The sequence below is a fragment of the Leishmania infantum genome, chromosome 34 (genome assembly GCF_000002875.2).
Source record: "Leishmania infantum JPCM5 genome chromosome 34".
Lineage (NCBI taxonomy): Eukaryota > Euglenozoa > Kinetoplastea > Trypanosomatida > Trypanosomatidae > Leishmania > Leishmania infantum.
Window position 1 is genome coordinate 1,538,277 of NC_009418.2, and position 18,761 is coordinate 1,557,037.

At 60.4% G+C, this 18,761-nt stretch overlaps 8 protein-coding genes across 8 annotated transcripts; all 8 read left to right on the forward strand.

The window, feature by feature from the left end:
* Nucleotides 1–308: 308 nt before the first annotated feature.
* LINJ_34_3820 (conserved hypothetical protein) lies at nt 309–1,745 on the forward strand (the record flags this gene model as incomplete). The annotated part of the gene is made up of 1 exon (XM_001468702.1): nt 309–1,745. One exon carries the CDS (start codon nt 309–311, stop codon nt 1,743–1,745), a length of 1,437 nt encoding a protein of 478 aa, XP_001468739.1.
* Nucleotides 1,746–2,197: 452 nt separating this feature from the next.
* LINJ_34_3830 (conserved hypothetical protein) lies at nt 2,198–3,718 on the forward strand (the record flags this gene model as incomplete). The annotated part of the gene is made up of 1 exon (XM_001468703.1): nt 2,198–3,718. The coding sequence occupies one exon, from the start codon at nt 2,198–2,200 to the stop codon at nt 3,716–3,718; it is 1,521 nt and encodes a 506-aa protein (XP_001468740.1).
* A 591-nt stretch (nt 3,719–4,309) lies between these two features.
* LINJ_34_3840 (conserved hypothetical protein) lies at nt 4,310–4,624 on the forward strand (the record flags this gene model as incomplete). The annotated part of the gene is made up of 1 exon (XM_001468704.1): nt 4,310–4,624. The coding sequence occupies one exon, from the start codon at nt 4,310–4,312 to the stop codon at nt 4,622–4,624; it is 315 nt and encodes a 104-aa protein (XP_001468741.1).
* Nucleotides 4,625–5,869: 1,245 nt separating this feature from the next.
* Nucleotides 5,870–6,859, forward strand: LINJ_34_3850 (conserved hypothetical protein; the record flags this gene model as incomplete). The annotated part of the gene is made up of 1 exon (XM_001468705.1): nt 5,870–6,859. The coding sequence occupies one exon, from the start codon at nt 5,870–5,872 to the stop codon at nt 6,857–6,859; it is 990 nt and encodes a 329-aa protein (XP_001468742.1).
* An 842-nt stretch (nt 6,860–7,701) lies between these two features.
* On the forward strand, nt 7,702–8,694 carry LINJ_34_3860 (putative geranylgeranyltransferase; the record flags this gene model as incomplete). The annotated part of the gene is made up of 1 exon (XM_001468706.1): nt 7,702–8,694. One exon carries the CDS (start codon nt 7,702–7,704, stop codon nt 8,692–8,694), a length of 993 nt encoding a protein of 330 aa, XP_001468743.1.
* Nucleotides 8,695–9,562: 868 nt separating this feature from the next.
* Nucleotides 9,563–10,582, forward strand: LINJ_34_3870 (conserved hypothetical protein; the record flags this gene model as incomplete). The annotated part of the gene is made up of 1 exon (XM_001468707.1): nt 9,563–10,582. The coding sequence occupies one exon, from the start codon at nt 9,563–9,565 to the stop codon at nt 10,580–10,582; it is 1,020 nt and encodes a 339-aa protein (XP_001468744.1).
* An 841-nt stretch (nt 10,583–11,423) lies between these two features.
* LINJ_34_3880 (conserved hypothetical protein) lies at nt 11,424–13,454 on the forward strand (the record flags this gene model as incomplete). The annotated part of the gene is made up of 1 exon (XM_001468708.1): nt 11,424–13,454. One exon carries the CDS (start codon nt 11,424–11,426, stop codon nt 13,452–13,454), a length of 2,031 nt encoding a protein of 676 aa, XP_001468745.1.
* Nucleotides 13,455–15,076: 1,622 nt separating this feature from the next.
* Nucleotides 15,077–17,797, forward strand: LINJ_34_3890 (putative cysteine peptidase, Clan CA, family C19; the record flags this gene model as incomplete). Its single annotated transcript, XM_001468709.1, has 1 exon — nt 15,077–17,797. The coding sequence occupies one exon, from the start codon at nt 15,077–15,079 to the stop codon at nt 17,795–17,797; it is 2,721 nt and encodes a 906-aa protein (XP_001468746.1).
* Nucleotides 17,798–18,761: the final 964 nt, after the last annotated feature.

Genomic DNA, 18,761 nt, shown 5'->3' on the forward strand with positions numbered 1-18,761 from the left:
TGTGCGTGTCTTTGCTATCTACAGGTGCTCCTCGTCTGCCCCCTCCTCCCCCTTTTCTTCGCTTGTCGCGAACCATTGTGCACAGCCGAACGGGAGCTCTCACACCGATTCACACATCTTCTCCCCCGCGCGCACGCAAGCTCATTCGAAACAGGCTGCGGCTCGCGTGCCTCTCAGTAGTGGGGGGGGCCCTGTGCACTCAGAGCGGACGGCCGCTGTATCACCGCAGCCACACTTGGCGATGGTGGCGGCGCGAACGTAGCCGTGCAGTCAAGAAGAGAGGTGCCAACGTAGGCGTGCGCGCAGGCATGGACTTTTCACTTACCATGAGCGCCGCGCCGCACCGGTTGTGGTATATCGACGGCGACGTGGTAAAGGTACGAGTGAGCCTTACCTGTGTGCCCGGGGCGGCGTCGGGCACACAAATGGAAATGGCGCCGCTGCAACGGGTGCCAAGACACAATTACTTCTCCGTCGATTCCACCGAGGCGGAGTCGCGCGAGACGGATGTGCGTGTGAGACCCCTCGAGGTGGAGCTCCTTGGGCTCGTCGAGCTCGACACCAGTGTCGTGAAGCCCATCAACTGGCCGGCCGCCGTGTCTGAGGAAGAGATTGCGGTGAGCCCCCGTCCTGGCCGAAGCCGATCCGCAGTGATCTACACACTTTACCGCACGGGTAAAAAAACGCTGCAGGAGGACATGCACTTGAAACGGTACGAGTGCGCTGCCCTAGAGTTCGTCTTTCGCCTTCCGGAGGGGTGCCCGCCGACATTCAAGGGCCGGGGCACCGACTACCGACATGATATCACCATATCCGCCACCTGGTACCCGGTACGATCGAGCGCCTCTGCAAAGGCGGCCAAACCGCACATCTGCAAGGTGAAGGTGCCGCTGGTGGTCTTCAACAGCGTCGCCGCTGTAGCCCAGCTGCCCCTTCTGTCGCTCTTCCCCCTCCCCCCTAATTCAGCGCTCGTGGCCGAGGACTTCCACTTCCAGGCGTCCCCACTTGCCGCAGTGCCCACGCCGTGGTTGGCGGCGCCGCTGATGGATGTCATGCACCCGCAGCAGGCACAGCTGCGCACCTCTCTTACGGTGCGCCATGATGCAAAGGCCACAATGCAGAGCAGCCTGGCTGCCCAACGGCAGCCTCTGTCGCTCATGATACCGTGTGGGGGCGTCAACGTGCTTCAAGTCCACCTGCATTCTTCTTGCGTACCCCTCGGCGAATACCTGCAGGGTTCCTTAACTGTGCTGCAGACGAGGCAACGGTCCTGCGACAGCGCCGCTGGCCCAGGCGCGCAGCGCAAGCAAGACACGGAAGCTCCGGTGCCAGTGTCCGTCACCGCCACCCTGGAGCTGCTCGAATGCGTTACGCCGGAGTGCGCGTTGGCGACAAGCGACGCCAGCGTGACGGACGCCAAAGAGCACGGCATGGAGAACTTTGTCTGCACGCACAGGCGCGTGATTGATCACGCGGAGTTCTGTGTTCTCGACACCCCGTGCGTGCCCTTCGAGTTCTCCCTTCCCGTGGGACTGGTGCCCGCCTCCACCATTACCGACATTACTAGCTTTCTGTGGCAGCTCCGCGTGGTGGTGATGGTCGTGCCGCGCAAGACACTCGCCCGAACTGCCGCACCGGGCGTCGGCCAACTCGGCCCACTCCTAGCGCCCGTCGCCGGTGTCTTCCCTCTACTCGTGATGCCGCCATCGGTTCCGTTCAAGGTACGACAGGGTGCTGCGTGCTGAGAAGACATGGAGACGACAGCGTCCGTGGGGACTCTCCTCCCGTGCTCTCCGCCTTTTGGGTGTGTATGCGCGTCTGCCTGTCTGTGTGTGTGTGTGCGTGTGCGCGCGCTTTTTGACGGCTCCTCTCAACCGCCCATGCCCCTCCCCAGCTCGTCCGCTTTGGCTCTGTAGGGGCTTCTGCGCCGCCCCTGGTGCGCTGCTCGCTCTCCGTGGCTCTGCGAGCAACAGTCGGTCTCTGTGTGGGCGATGCGCCTACGCTGCACCGCGTCTCACCTTTGGTGCCATGCCTTCGCCTTAGCGATGTGTCGCTTTCTCTCTCTCGCCAATATGCGTCCTTCCCCACACTCTCCCTCTGCCCGGCTCAGGTTTCCTACGTCACCCTTATCAGCGAAAAACACAGGCACGCACACACAGGGGGGGGGGCGCGGATTTTGTGTACCGGCGGCACCGCCATGGAGGATGTCGTGACCGGCGTTGCCGGCACGGCCTCCTACCCGCTTCATGTCTTGCAACGCAACAAGAAGACCGTCGGCATCGTCGGCGCGGACGCGCTGGCTGCATTGCCCATGGCAGGTAGTAGCTGCACACATCATCTGGTCACCTCTGACACCGAACTGAAGCCGTTCCTTACAGATTCGCCGGCAGCGGAGGTGCTGTTCAAGTGGTGCGCGCGCGTCAGCTGCTCTCTGTCCCGCACGCTGAAGCGTCACTGTCTTGTTGTGAAGAATGTGTCGCGCGGCGTCGCAATCTCTGCACTTCTCGAGGGGGTCCGCAGCGACGATAGCACCGTAGAAACGGTGTGGGCGGACGTTGAGCGCAGCGCGGAGCTGTGGAAAACGCCGTTCACAGGTGACAGCACCGAAACCCTGCACGTGTACATGATGAGCGTGCCGGAGGTGCCAGATACCATTTCCAACACGCTACATGATATGCCCGGCGTCTCTGCCGCGGTGCCGGAGTGCAGTCTCGTCACCACCCGCGTCCTTCTTGGGGACTCCGCTAGTGAAATCGTGGCGTCGATTCGGCAGCTTTTCCACCAGTTTCTCGGCACTGAGGCGGAGAGCCTCACTGGCACAGAGGTGTGCTGGCCTGCTCCCATGCTCTTCCCTGTCAATGTGCACACCCGCGACGACGCGAGGCGGCGGGCAGAGCACGCGGCCCTGCGGCTGCCGTATCAGGGTCTTCTGCACCATGAAGATGCCATTCAAGCGTGGTCCACGTGGGACGACCTGCGCCGACAGCACGAGGCAAAGGACGCTTCCGTCTTTCGTACTGGCGCGGCCTGGGAGCGGCATCTCGCCACCAGCCCGCACCGTGACCTCGCTCCTGCATCCGCACCCTCCATTCCGGGGGCGGAGACGCTTTTGGTGAGCGGCGCCTACGATTACTACCACTACCGCGTCGACGGCTTCCGCGACGACGGCTGGGGCTGTGCCTACCGTAGCCTGCAAACGGTTCTTTCCTGGTTTCAGCACGCCGGTCTCCTACGCGCCGCTATTCCGTCGATCCGGCGCATTCAGGAGATTCTCTACCAGGTGGACCCGGACAAGGCGAGCAAGAGAGCCTTCGTCGGCTCACGTGACTGGATCGGCAGCTTCGAGATTATGCTGGTGCTGCAGCAGTATTTTCCCGGTCTGGAGTGCACCATCAAGCGTCTGGAGAGAGGACAAGACCTGGACACGGACTCCTCGGTGCAGTTGCTTCTGATCGAGCACTTCCGCAGCCCACTAGCCGCGCCGGTGATGATAGGAGGCAGCAGCTACGCGCACACGATCCTCGGCGTCCACATGAACGTCCACACAATGGAGGCGCAGTACCTGATCCTCGACCCGCACTACTCCGCCTACCCAACACAGATCAAGACGGCTGTCAGGAAGGGCTACGTGGGGTGGAAAGAGGCCTCAAAGTTTTTTGAGGCGGGCTGCTGGTACAACTTGTGCATCCCACGCGTTGACCTGTTCGATCCTCGATGACACGGCACAACATTGTTTCTCTTCCGATCGTGACGAGAGCTGTGGGTGCGGGTGTGTAATTGTGAGCGCGACTCTCTCTCTTTCTCTCACCTCCAACATGCCACTGCAGCCCGGTGTGGGAGAATGACCGCGCCACCGGCCGAATTGCAAAGCAGCGAAGCCATAAGCCGACATGGAAAGGCCCACCTATGCACGTGCCGCACGAAGGACGGCGGCTCTTCGCGCCCCTGTCTCGTGCGCGAGTGCAACACGGAAGGCCTTCTTTTCCCCGCGACATTGCTGACGAGAGCTCTTCGCGATGCGCGCTCTCTTTGTATTGCTCGCTCGGCGACTCGACCACCATCCGAACGACATGTTCTCTCCCTCTTCTTCCCCTCCCCCCACGCACACATCCATATGCTGGCGTGCGCGTACAAATGTACTCCTCAACGGCCGTACGCATACCGGCCACGGACGTCTGCCCTCGCCTTCCACGCGGCGTTTCGCATCTCTGCCTTTGCGTCTCACTCTCCATATTGTGTTTTGTCAGCCACCAGCGATCACCTCGCTAGTTGTCTACTCTTCTTCGTGTCTGTGATTCTACCGTCCTTCATGATGCTCCGCCGTGTTGCCGCCAAGACGACGATGGCGGCGGCTGCGCCTCTGCTGTCCAGCACTCGCGCCTACAACATGTTCGTCTTCAAGGACCCCGTTCGTCGCCCACAGCTGTCGCCGGAGGAGCGCGCCAAGGTGAAGATCAACTACGCTGAATGGCCCGAGGAGTTCCGTGACTACGACCCGGAGGATCCGTACAAGAACTCACCGGAGATTATTGAGGGGCTCAGTAGCTGGAACCTCTTTCTGTGGGGTGTCGAATGTGCCTTCATCTACCAGTTCTACGAGGTGGTCTTCCCCAAGAGCATCTAAGCGGTGCGCTGCAGCCAGCAGCCAAACGAAGAAAGAGAGAGGACGACGGATAGCGCGCGGGTACGGAGGTGAGCTCGAACGCCTTGCCTCTTACGACCATTGTCGGTGTGGGCCTTGCGTCTCTTTGTGCACCCCGCGGTGCCGTCGCGCTAGGCCCTGCCCGCTCAGCCTTATCCCCCTCCAACCTTTTTTTTTTTTCGTTGTCGTCACCTTCTCTTCCCCAAAGTTTTTTAGGAAAGCAACTCCGTGGTCGACGCAGCGACGCCGCCGTTGAAGCATGCCAGGGAGCAGCAACACATGTGGTGTTGTTTCACTGAGCTCGCCTTCTTGCTTGGGTGCTCTGCACACGCTTGCGCACGCCGGTGTTTCACATGAGCCACGCAGTCTCCTCCCCGTAGGCGTCGATGGGGAGAGGGGCGCGGGAGCGTGAACATCGCTGCCAGGCAGCGCTCGTCGCATCCCTTCGCCAAGGAACGCGCAGACCGCGCGCCCTCCTCTGTCTGCCTGTCTGTCTGTCTGAGTGTGTGTGCGCGGGTGCGTATGTAGTAGCAACTGATATGATTAAGGCAAAAACATCGATAATACGATAGTTGCCCGCAGGGGAAAGGCCAGGGGATGGAAAGACTCGTGACGAGACGTCGTCTCCCCGGCAGACACTGAGTGCCCACTCTCGTGCGCAGGCATTACCGCACAGGCATGTGCGCGTGTGTTCCGCGGCGATCTGTGCAGAGCGAGCGCGACACGCCATGCGCACGATGGCATTCAGAGTGGCTCCCTCGCGCCTTGCGGCTTTTCTCGCACACGGCAGCAACTGCCTGGGCCGCTTCTCCGTGCACGTGTGTGATGGACTCTGTGCTGACGGCAACTGCCGTGCTTGAACCGTGCTGTGTACGCAGCTTCGACCGATGCTAAAGCCCTCTTCCCACCTGTACGTCTCCGCCTTTCATGGAACTCCTCTGTCTCTCGCTGCGTGCGCTCCGTCTCTCGAGGAATATGTTGCGCGGCTTGCGCTGGTGCACGCCTCCTCACCTGCCCAGTCGCGTCGCATACGCCTGTATTGCCGTTCTCGGGGCAAGGCAGTCAATCACGAGAGAGGACGCAGCAGATCGCGGGGGCGGCCTACCACGGCGCGACGCACAAACAGTCGCTGTCGTGAGCGGAAAGTGTCGGTGGGCTCTGCGCCGCCGTGCACGCATCACATTTGAAAAGCACATATAGACCCTCTGTATACCTAGCGACAACGGGATGCGCGGCTCACGACGCCTGCCGTCGCTGCGACTTGTGGAGTGTACCGCGGTGCAGTCTAGCAGCGTTTCTCGCCCTCTTGCGCCGCCACCATCCGCACTAATTACTGCCAGTAGGCGTTTCTGCATTGGCGCTACGCGCATGTTTTACGCACTGCCCCACCGTCCGCATGCCGTTTCGCCGTCGTCCGCCTCTCATCCTCCCGCCAAGACAGGCGATGAAGCGTGCTCTGAGAAGGGCGCACTTGAATCGCCGCCTCCGTCCGCTGAAGCTCGAGCCGCATCCGCCACGGTGGCGGCGGCCGCACCGGCAGAGTCGATGCCGTCGAACACCGCAGGCAAAAGCACAGCGGAGACAACGTCGGCATCGGCGGCGTCCGCCGCCGCCCAGCCCCAGTCGCTACCGATCCAGGACAGTCTCACTCGGCGCCTCTTCGCCTCGTGGCAGCAAGGTGTGGTGGCCAGCATTGGCGCCGTAATGGGTATCGGCTTCCTTTTATTTTTTCTATACACCCCGGTGAAGGAAGACACGGTGCACCACACCGCCGTGGTCGCGTCTGAGGCGCTGGCTGATGCGCGGCTTAAAGGGCAGGCGGTGCAGCTCTCCAAGGATGTCGTGCTGGAGGTGCTGCGCAATCCCAAGTCTCTCGACGCGACTGTGGACGTCGTTGTCGAGCTGCTGGCGCGCGAAGAGACGAAGATTGCCGTCTCCTCGCTCCTGCAGTCCTTGTTCGAGGACCACTACACGCAGGAGGTGACGAAGAAATTCGTGTTGCGGGTGGTGCAAGACCCTTGGATTCAGGATCAGCTGCAGATGATCACGGAAGAACAGGTGCGCAAGCTTCTCAACAACGCGGCTATTAAGACTGAGCTGTCCAAATTTCTACTCAAGTCGGCGGTGGACTCGCTTGAGAAGCCGCAGCTGCACTACGAGGTGGCGAAGGCGATGCGTCACTCTGTCGCGTCGCTCGTGAACTTCTGGTGGACGTGAGAGAGCGGCACTGAGTCTTATGAATCTCTCGCGGACGGTTGATTTCCGTGACCGTGTTTTGCTGAGGCTTGCTGTATCCGCGAGCTGGCTACCTGGCTTAGACAGAGCGAGACGCGGGGCTATTTTTCTCTCATCCCTCTCTCTGTTTCCGTATCCTTCCACGGCTTCAGCGGATTTGGTCCGCCCTCGCCCATTGTCGGCTTCATGGAAGCCGCAGCAGCAGGTGTCGCGCGCGCCCCTCTTCCCCCTGCTGCCCGTCTTTGGACGCCTGAAGAGAAAGCTGCGGCCGATCTTCTTCGGCGCGGCTCCATCGGGTGAACTCTCTCGAGCCCTCGCCGGTACCTACGCGCAGCTCTACGCAACGTCCATGGCTGCCTGAACGACCGCGGTCACTCACCGCTGCGCTGCGCATTATCTCCTTCTACCGAGGCACTGTTCTGCTGCTGCTTAGCGTTGTTGGCATCAGTACCACCCTGCTCTCGTCACCGCACACGCGTACTGGGCACGGCAGGGCACGTCTGCACATCCCTAGACCTCAGCGCTTTTCTCACCCTGCCCTCCCACCTCTTCTTCTCTGTTGCCTCATTCTTCTAGTATTGTTGAGCGTGTGCGTGTGTTTCACTGAAGTCACATCGATTGCTGTGAAGGGGTTGAACGGGCCGTCAAGAGCCGAACCATCCGTTTCTCACGAAGAAATTGGCCTGTGCACACCAGCACACAGACACACGTCACCTTTACGACGCGCTGGCACGGACACCTATCGTCCTCCTCTTGCGTCTTACATTGTGTTTTTTTTTGTTTGTTTGTTTTGCTGGTGCTACTCTAATACGCAGTTTCTACTCATGGCGGAGTCGGCGGCGCCATCTGGCCCCATTGTGGCGGACTTGCACCACAAGTTTGTGCACGAGCTCGACGACAACACCCAATGGAAGGCGCAGCATCTCAAGATGAACGGCGTCTACTGGGGACTCAGCTCACTTGTGCTGCTGCACCGAATGGACTATAAGCCGGACGACGTTGTGGGTTTTGTGCTGTCGTGCTACAACAGCGACGGCGGCTTTGGCGGGAATGCCGACATGGACTCCCACTTGCTCCACACCATGTCCGCAGTGCAGCTGCTGTGCATGTTCGACGCAGTCGCGCGCATTGATGTGGAGCGGACGGTTCGCTGGATTGCGTCAATGCAGCTGCCGGACGGCTCCTTTCAAGGGGACGAGTGGGGCGAGGTAGACACTCGCTTCTCCTACATCGCGCTCAGTTGCCTGCGCCTGCTGGGGCGCTGCGAGTGCGTCGATGTCGAGGCGGCTGTCCAGTATGTGCTGCGGTGCCAGAACTGGGACGGCGGCTTCGGCGTCTCGCCAGGAGCGGAGAGCCACGCAGGCCAGATCTTCTGCTGCGTGGGTGCATTGTGCATAGCGAATGCCCTCGATCGCATCGACAGGGATCGGGTGGCGGCGTGGCTAGCGATGCGCCAGCTTCCCTCCGGCGGCCTCAACGGGCGGCCGGAGAAAAAGGCGGACGTGTGCTACAGCTGGTGGGTCGTATCGTCCCTCTCCGCTCTTGGCCGCACAAGCTGGATTGACAAGGAGGCACTGTTTCAGTACATCCTCAGCTGCCAGGACACGCAGGACGGCGGATTTTCCGACAAGCCAGGCAACCAACCAGATGTGTATCACACCTTCTTTGGCCTGTGCGGGCTTAGCCTTCTGGGGTACGAGGGGTACAAGCTGAATCCCATCAACCCCGTGTACGCGCTGTCCTACGACATTTTGGATCGCCTGAACATCGCACCAGAGCACGGCTCGCAGGTTGGACGGCGTGTTCCACGATCATGATGGGGTGCGGTGCGCTTGCAGCAGCGCTGGGAGATGGTGGGGCGATTGCGAGCACGTTGTCGCGATGCGTCCCTCGCACGAGAGACGGTTTGTGTGCTTGCTTTCACGTGTGCTTGTGTGCGCCACACCCACTCCGTGACACAACCGAGCGCATGCATGCGCATCGCCTCATCCCCTCAAAGGCGACGGGCAACAAAAGGAGCCTCCGTGTTTGGATGCGTGAAGGGGGGGCTCCCTCTCGGCAGACCTTTTCCAGACTTCTCTGGTGTTGTGTGAGAGTGGGACGGAGCGCTCCGCATTAGCCCCGTCTGCACAAATGGCGCCGGGCGGCGCCACTCCTTCGCCTCTTGTCACTTCACGCATGTACACGTGTGCCATTGTTGGACGCTCGGGGAGGAGGGCAGGAGAGGTGAGAGAGGGTGGGGTGAGTGAGCCATTTTCCCCTTCTTCCCTTCCCCCCCCCACATACACACATGCTGTTACTCGTTACATGCCCTCTTTCACCTGATCACCTCTCCCTTCCTTCTCCTCTCCTCTCCTCCGTCATACCTGCAGAAAGCTGCCGACCTGAGAGACTCTCCGTACTGCGTTGGGGGCGTCTTGAAGCCGTTTGCACGTGCCTCACCACGCGATGTGGTTCGGGCGAAGGCGACTGGGCGACTGTCTCGGAGAATGGGCAAAGTCCGCCGTCACGCGAAGTGCTGTAGCGCCTCTTCGCTTCAGCTCCACATCATCTTTGACAGTGACTTCTAGTGCGGCAGTCGCGCCTGTCGACCTCTCCTACACTTGCCGTCTGCTCGACTCCATTTGTGGCGAGCAGCAGTCGGACCCGGTGAAGCGCAAACGTGTGCGCGGGGCGGTGCACAGGATGGAGTCGTCGGTAGTGGACAGCTTCGCTGCAGCCACCGTGTCCTTGACGGCTCCGCAGAGACGGGACCTTATGCGTCACTGGCTGCGAAGCTTGGCAGCTGCGGTGAAGTACCTCCCTCGGAAAGAGACCTCTCTGAGCGCGTCCGAGGGCGTCGATGCTGACCGCTTCTCGCCGCGATCGTCGCGACGTGCGCGCCATGGCGCGCACGACGGTGAGACTTGGTCGGGTGCCTCACCGTACTTTTCTCTCCCAACCAGTGATCTTCTGTGTCTCTGCCTGCGCGAGTGTGCGATGGCTGACCCAACAACCGGGCCCGATGTGCTGCGCGAGTTGCTCCTCTGCGCAGTGAAGCTGGAGCTTGGTGAGGTGGACGTTCTGAAGCACATTGTCCACGTCCTCACGAGCACCAATATGTGCCGTCATCGCACTTCCTCGGAGCAGGTGGAGCTGCTAAACATGGTGTCGCTCGCAGTGAAGCGGTGCAAGCTACCCCTGCCACCTCTTGATCGCGTCCTCTGTGTCCTCGTGGGGGCAACGCTAAGCGCCCGCGAGAACCTTGTGGTGCTTTCCTGTATTCACCGCTTACAGCACATACACGCCGCGGACACGGTTGCCGCGGTTTCGCGAAGGGCCGCCACTCAGACTGGTGAGTACAACATCAAGGATGTGGTGTATGGGCTGGAGGTCGCAGCGCTGCTCCCCGGCTGTAATGAGATCTTTGCGGCGGGTGTACTACTGCGCGCAGGCGAGTTAGCACCACACATGTCTCCGAAGGAGCTGGGCGCCGTGTGCAAGTATGTGGCGCTGCTCAACCCCTCTCGGAGGCAAAACACACTTTCCTACTCATGTGGCAGGGAGCTGCGCGCGCTACTGCCGCTGCTGGTGGAGCGGACGGAGCGTCTGCTAGGTCACTTCCGCTTCCACGAGGCACGACACGTGCTCCGCTGCTTCCGCGAACACAAGGTGCGCCATTCCCTCATCTTCTCCCGTCTCACCCCGATGGCCGAGGATGGCTGATGTGCAAGGGAAAAGGCTCTCAGAGGCGACAGTTTCTCTGTCACGGTCACCTTAATGCGACGCCGAAATGTGGCAACCCTGGCGCAGAGGCGATGGTGCCAGACGGCGCAAGGAGTGGAAGATGAGAGGCTCTCTCCGGTGTATTGTCAGATCGCTCTACGTTGCGATATCTGTTCCGATGCGCCGGCCAGAAGTACTCATGAACGTGGCTGAGTGAAAGCCGGGGGGGGGGGTGGCGACTGCACACCGTTGCTTCAAGCAGAGATGGCAAGGAGTGCAGAGAAGGATTCATCTGCTATGCTCCCCGAGTGCTGTGTCTGCCACGTTGTCGTAGCCCACCCACCGACCCCCCTTCATCCTCAGCCATCCCCTACGACGCGGCAACTTCTGTCCTCAAAGCATTCCCCACCAACGGTTACGCCGTGGTTGCTGGTTGGCTTTCAAGCACCCCAAACACGTGCGGTGACTCCTGCGCCATGAACGACTCGATCCTGATCCTGCACACCTCTGTTCAGCATTGTCGTGGCCCTCTCACCCTCTAGCATCCCTTGAGCCCCAGCCCGCCTCGTACAGGCGCGCGCTTTACACGCTCTCACCCACTCAGCACCTTCTGCTACCCCCACCCTCCCCCACCCCCTTCGCGCACCCGCAGAGAAGCACGCATAAACCTTGTTCGCCGCTGCCCATGCCACGATAGCGTGGGTGGATCAGACAAGACACACGCTCACCACGACAGATCCCACCCTCGCACTCGCTGCATCACGCGCACACCTCTCCGGCGATTGCGATAAGACGATCTGTAGGGCTCATTTCTGCGATAACCGCCCCGAAGGACGCTTCAATGGACAGCATCGTCTCCCTCCCCGCTGCATCTGACTGCGCGGATCCGCTGCTAGCGCGGCTGCAGGACAGTTACACGCGACAGAAGCGTCAGATCGCGGCACAGAAGCGCAAGCAGGTGGATGCCGAACTCCAGGCTGCCGCGGCGCACTGCAGCGACCTGCCTGTTACTCTAGAGCTTCTCTCTGACGGAACAGCGTCCCTCTTCGATGAGCTGGAGCGGTTGCTGGAGGCCCGCCGTGAGCAGTGGAACACTCCTAGTCGGGAGCTGGCCCTGCTGCAGCACATTCGGCTACAAACGAACCGGGAGCTGCGCGAGTGTATGTCGTTCATTGAGGAGGGCTACACATCCGGGTTTGAGAAGCTGCTGCGCGAAAGCCGGCTTGATGGACGGAAATCAGCGCTCCCCGAGACTGCCGTGTCCTTGTCGCCCGCGACAAGCACGTTAAACAATGTGCAGCAAGCAAAGGCCGCATCGGTGGGGCCATCGGTGACGCCGGTGGATGCGCCTTCGCATCTCTCGGTGAGGGAGGCGCTCTCAGAATCCATCAGTCTTATGGCGGAATCTTTGGCAGTGCTGCTGCAGTGCGAAGTGGTGCGAGTGTACCTGTACGACACCAACGCGCATCTCAAGTGCGTCGCGCAGTTCCCTTACCGTGCCCAGCGCGCCGACCCGATGCACTCGAGCTATCTCGCCCTGATGGCTGTGCGCGAGGTTCATCACATTGTGTGCCAAGAGCGCCTGGTTATCAACGGCTGGCTCAGCAAATCGCAGAGCGCCAACGACGGCAGCGGCAGAGCTGCCGCCGCGCACAACGTTGGAAGCAGCACCGCAGCAAGCGGGCTCGAGGACATTCGAACCTGTCTGCTGTTGCCCATCTTCTCCCCGGAAGGGGCGGGAAAGCCGTACGGACTGGTACACGCGGTCAACAAACAGTATCCCACCGCCCTCGGTGCCGCGAACGACGACTCGACGGAGGTCGCGCACGTCGGCTTCACTGCAGACGACGAGACGCTGGCATCGAGCGTCGCGCGCGTACTCGGAACCATCCTCCACCGCTACCCTGTCGAGCTCTTCTTCGCCTCTGGCACGGGTGAGAAGCTACGTCGGAGCGCTTTTCCTGGCGATGCCGAGGTGTTAAGCCTAACGGCGCATCTGCCGCCCATCCTGCAGGACGAAGTTCAGGATGCCGCGGAGGTCGCTCAGCTTGCCTTGTCCCACCTCACGCCCATTCTCGCGCATCGAGTGCCCATGGATGCCATTTACGAGGCTCGTACCGCGGCCGGGGAAGGGCGGCGGCGTAAGCTGGCCGTCATCGGACCCCGCGAAGGCGCGGTTTCCTCCGTAGAATTCAATCTGCGCTGCATGAAGGAGCTGTGGGAGAGCAGCCGGGATGACAACGTGACGCTGCACAAGCAATGCCGCACCTTGCAAGAGCAGGTGCACGCCATGCGACTGCTCTTGCGCAATGTGCTGGACGGGCTGGCTGTCGCGCGCGCGATGCAGCTTAGCACTGACGTGGCACAGTTTCTCCACAACCTTGAGATGTACGGGCGGACAGAGCGGACAGAGCGCATGGCGGAGTACGTGTCGGAGAAGATGCTAGCCATCCCCGATAACACCGTCGGCGGACCTGGTGCCGCGGACGCGCGCGCGAAGGCTCCCAGCTTGGAAGCGGACACGAATGCGACGCAATACCACATGCGCGGCAGCGACTTACAGACTCTTCAAAATCATCACGCTCGCCTCAACACAGTGACACCCGCCTCACTGCACTTTGACGGGCCCAGCGGCGTCCGCAGCTACACTTCCGATCCAGCGCAGAAGCGTGAGCAGGTGCGCTTCATCGACGAGCTGTGCCGCCTTGCCCGGGACGAGAAGCCCTCGCTGCCGTTAGCGCGCGGAGGAGGTGGCCGACGGCAGGTACTGCCCAGCACCCTTCCTACTGTTACTCGTGCAAAGGCGGCGAGAGGATCAAAGCCCGCGGTAAAGCAGGATCTGTACCCATTTGGACGCCCTTTCAAGCTGTGAGCGAGCGAGTGAGACAGAGAGAGGCGACGCCGGTGTCGACAAATGCGTGGTGCGCAGGTAGGCGATCGCATGAGTACGTGCCATGGACCCGAAGTCGACATCCGGCCGCGACAGCGATGCGGCAGCGAGCGCAATCGCTGGCCGGACACTCCAGAGCCCACTCATCTCTCATTCTCTCCGTGTGTGTGATCTGCTATCATGTACATTAGACCGCATACAGTGCATGCGGTGTGGAGGCTGTGTGCGGGCGTGTCGGCGTGATTTTGTCTCTGACGCGCACACGCACCTCACACTTTTGTTGTTTTCTTCCTCTTTGTCTGTTTTACGTGTGCGATCATCGCCTGACTGGGCGTCCTGTCTCTGCGGCTTGCATGGACAATGAAAATCGAATGACGTGCGAATCGGTGCCTCGCGTTTCCGAGAAGTGCCTCTCACGGGCACCTCCGGGGAGGCCGCAAGCCAGCGACGGGGACTTCTCGCCTGCGGGCGCACTGCCGCTCAAAGCTAGCGATGAATGGCCGTCCTTACTGTCACGGTGCGCACCTTTCGAACATGATAACGCGCTTGAGGTGGGGCTTCCTGTGGGAAGGCTCGTGTGAATCTCCCGTATATGCTCCTGCACCTCTCTCTGTTGATGCTCTTGTTGGACGAGTGCTTCTCTCACCCACCCACGCCCACCCTCTCCTCGGTGAAACATCAACGCCTCTTTTCCGCATGCCCTCTGACCCTTCTTTGTCGTACGATCGTCTCAGCGCGAGATGAAGACTGGGCTGCGTGCTTGTTTGCGCTGCTCTTTTCTTTGCTCTCAAAAGTACTCCCGCCCCGCGGTTTACGCTCCCTCCTCTCTCCCTCCCGCCCCGTACCATCTCACCTCCCACAGCGCCTTCGTGGATCGAGGTGGCATATCGCACACAGCGTCATCGGGCTCTCCCGTCCGCCCAAACTTGTTACGCCTTTACCCCTCTTACGCTTCGCCTGCCTCTCCTCAGCGTGCAGTGTTACCGAGATCGCCGCGCGGGAGTCCACCACGCTCGTTGTGGCATTGCACTTCCAACAGCGTGTGACGCCGGTCGGTCCATCTACCTTTCCTCCGTTTGTGGCACCCCCTGCAGCAAGTGCGTTGCTGAAGGGGCGCACCCCCTATTGACCCAAGCGCGTGACAGCAGAGGAGGCCGCAATTCTTTACCTCAGCGCCCTCGCACACAGTCGCACACGCGAACGTTCACGCCGGGCGCACACACAGACAGACGTGCAGACGCCGTCACTCAAAGATCCAGGTGTGCTCGTCTTGGCTTATACACGCTCACAGGTACATACACCCGGATGCACAGGGAGAGGTGACGCCACGCAGAGATTACGGTCTTTTCCTCTCCTGCTGCCATCTTTTATCCCTGTGTTCTGCTTCTACTCTTCGTTGATTTCCACAAGTGCACCTTTTTCTATACGTATTCTTTGTCCCCTGCGTGTGTGTGTGCGTGTCGGATTGTTGGCGACTTGGCTAGGCTGTCCTCCTGCCCTTCCCATCGCCTCTTGCGCTTCCCGTCCCTTCGCAGCACACGCTGTGGATTTCGTCAGCTAGCCTGCCGCCAACTCACGACCGCCGCGCGCCGAAACCGGAAATTATGCGCTCGGGGTACGTTGGGATCTACAATCAAGGTAGCACGTGCTACCTGAACTCGGTCATACAGGCGTTGTACCACCTACCCGCCTTCCGTACGCAAATTTATAACCTCCCGAATGTGCAAAAAGACTCCGTCGCACTCGCTCTGCGGGACGTGTTTGCGCAGCTGGAGGTGCGCAACCGCAACACCACCACGACGGAGCTGACCAAGGCTTTTGGCTGGTCGGCGCAGGAGGCGGCAGTGCAGCATGACGTTCATGAGTTGATGCAGCAGCTCTTTGACAGCCTCGAAACGACGCTGAAGGAGACGCCGAAGAAGAACATGATCCGTGACATGTTTGGCGGCTTGATGATCTACCGGTCTCGTGCCATAGACGGCGCCGAATACCTCTCTGACCGCCTCGAGGACTTCTACGACGTGGAGCTGGTAGTGCAGAACAAAGCAAACATCGAGGAGTCACTGCGGGAGTTCTCATCCGGAGAGCGGATCGAAGGTGTCTGTGTGGAGGTGGTGCCTGGTGCGGACGCGACGCCGCACACGATTGAGCGCAGTCAGCACTTCCTCGACTGCCCCAAGGTGCTCTTGGTACACCCGAACCGCGTGGCGTTTGACATGGAAACATACGAGCTGGTCACGCTACGTAATGTGTGGAGTTTTGATTTCAACTTATCGCTGGCGAGCTACGTTGTCGATGACGCCTCGCTGAAGCTCGACAAGGAGAGTCAGGAAAAATGGAAGAAGCTCAGTCACCGCACCCACCTCGGCGCGAACTACAGCCTGCGCTCCATCCTCACGCACGCCGGCGATGCCACCATCGGGCACTACTATGTGTACGTCAACTTCGACGGGGAGTGGGTGCGCTTCAACGACGAGGTGGTCGAGCCGGCAACGGAGGAAGATGTGCGCAAGTCCGCGTTTGGCGGGCAGTCGATTCAGTCGCGCTACCGTCTCTTCGACAACGAGCGCGCGTCGCTGCTTATCTACGTGAACGACGATGTCAAGGAGGAATTGTTGAACGAGACGCCGCCACCGAGCGCGATCGTGGAGGTGGGCCGCCACATTGAGGAAGAGCGCGCTAGGAAGGAGGAGACGCACAAGGTGAGCTACTACCTATGCGACAAGTTCGTGGTGGACGTGCTCGACGGCGTGCACGGCGCCTCCGACAAGCTGCAGCGTCACATGTCTGTGCGCCTCTCGCCCGGTCAAGATGAGATGACCGCCATCATCACTACTGCAGCGAAGGAGCTGCGCGTAGCGCCAGAGCAGATTCGCATCTTCTGCCGCGACCGTCACGGCCTCTCCCCATGGTGTGCTGTTGAGTCGATGTGCAACTCGTACGACTCATACTATTATCCGCCCATTTTTATCGACATCGCGCCGCCGCTCGCGGAAGAGGATGCGGCGTCCGCCACGATTGCCGCTGCCGCCGCCGAGCCGTTCCTCGCGTTCCTCCGTAATGTCGAATCGCCGCACGACCGCGACGTCCCCGTCACGATCGTCCGCTCCATCCCGGAGCTGCAAGCGCGAGTGCCGCGCGATGCGGTCGTGTACGAAAGCCGCGGCGGCCCGCAGTACCTGAACGCCATCACAGCGACGAACCAACTCGTGTGCGGCGCAAACTTACTTTATACGCACCAGCGCTCCTCCAACGACGCGGTGCGCGGGTACCTTCAGCAGCGCCAGCTCGTCTGCACAAAGGTCTACCTGTACGACGACTACACCGCCGAGTTGACGGAGCTCTTTGAAATAAATATTGTCGAATCCACGCCCTACACCACGCTGCAGGCCGGGCTGTACAAGATGATGACAGAGTCGAAGAGGGGCCTGCCGATCCCTCCCTCCCACAACCACCTCGCGTTCTTCAAGGGAAACGACAGATGCAACTACGCCTTCGCAATGCCCATGGCGGCGTCGCTCACGATTCAGTGGAACACGTACAACCACACCCTCCGAGATGTGTGGGGTAGCGTGCAGCACGAGCACAAAATTGTCATGACAATTCTTCCAATGCCGCTCGAAAAGATCGACTTGACGGTGCTGGTGACGTTCAACGGAGGATACAATAACTTGCCGCACGTGTACGTCCCAGTGGAGGGTGGCAGCGTTACTTTTCGCGAACTTCTTGAGTTGATGGTGCAGCAGTTGGGCAGTCGTCTTCGGGCAGGCGCTGCCGCGGGGTACGAGCAGCAGCTCACCGGGCAGGCACGGCTGCTGCGGCTGCTGCGGGTCCGACGAGGCGAGCTGGTTGAGGTGGTGGAGGACCTGGACACTCCGATTGATCTCGAGGCACGCGAGGACATTGTCCTGGACAAGCTGTGCCCGGCACTGCCCGGGTACGAGCTCGTCAACGTGCTCTTCTGCCGCCGCCGCTCAGGAGAGTACTACTTTGGTCTACCGACAAACATCTGCATCAACTCGTCTCTCGAGGAGCAGGGCGATGTGCTTCTTCGACGCATCGTAAAGAAGCTCGGGTACCCTGATCAGGAGGAGGCAATGAAGAAGTGGATACTTTGTGTAATGAACGTCAAGTCCCGCAAGACGCGCACTGCCAGCAAGAAGGAGGTGCTGGCAGATCTCGTCAAGGAGGTCGGCGGCGCACCGTTCGTGTTCGTTGTCGACCGTCCCCAGTGCTTGCTCCTCGACGGCATTGAAGAGGAGGAGCACCGGCCAGAGTCCATCGTTATCAAGTCTGCCTCGAAGACAGACCTCTCCGCGGCTTAGAGACGCACCAACGCTGCAGCGCTCACTTGCGTCTTCGTTCGATGTTTGCGTGGTATTGCTGCTCTCGCGGAGCGCAGGCACGCACGGATGTGTGCGCGAGGGGTTCCGGTGGTGTTTGCTCGACTTTAATCTTTGACGGTGACGACAGACCCCCCTGCTTGGGCTTATCTGACCTGCACCGAGACCACTCCGTGCTACCACCCGCACGACAGGGGTGCGACCGCTTTCTGTCCTCGAGCAGGACCGTGCACGCGGTTCGCCTGGATCAGGGCACGCAGCTCACGTGGGCGTGTCTGGCGACGACCGCGCAGCATGTATGGGCCAAAGGGACGAGGAAAGAGACGAAGTGTCGACTGGGCGTATGGGCCCGATCCAAAAGGCAGACGGCTGGTCCTCGACGAGGATGCAGCCGCAGTGCCGCATGGGGTAGGTGGAGGGGTGCTTCAAGGAGACGCTGAGGGATGCCGTGGTGCTCACGCGGATTCTGTGCGATGCCGCTCCTTGAACGCGCCCGTCGCCCACGATGGACTGTTTTTTTTTTTTAGCCGTTGCTCGTATCTTGTGGTAGACACTGAGTATGTTGGTGCTAGACATCGCTTTGGTAGTTTTCATATGTTTTTGATTTTATTTGTGGGCTTGACTTGGTGAAGGTGCTGGTGGCCGGTGCTTTTCGATTCCGTCCTTCCCTCTTCCCTTCTTGTCATCTATTCGCAGTTTTTCCGAATACAGAACTGAAAAGGGGCTGTGGCTGATGGGAAAGCTGAGAAGAGTTACCCACCCCACCCGCCCCCGCCCCCTCTTCGGTGATGAGCTGTGAGGGAGACTTCATCTCTGTATGCGTGTGTTTGTGTGGCAGTTGAATTTCACGGCGTACGTGTCTGCGTTTTCGGGTCTTACATGTTTCTCCTCTTTTTCTGGTTATTCTTCTCTTCCATGTCCAGTGCTCTCCCAAAGCCTCGACCCA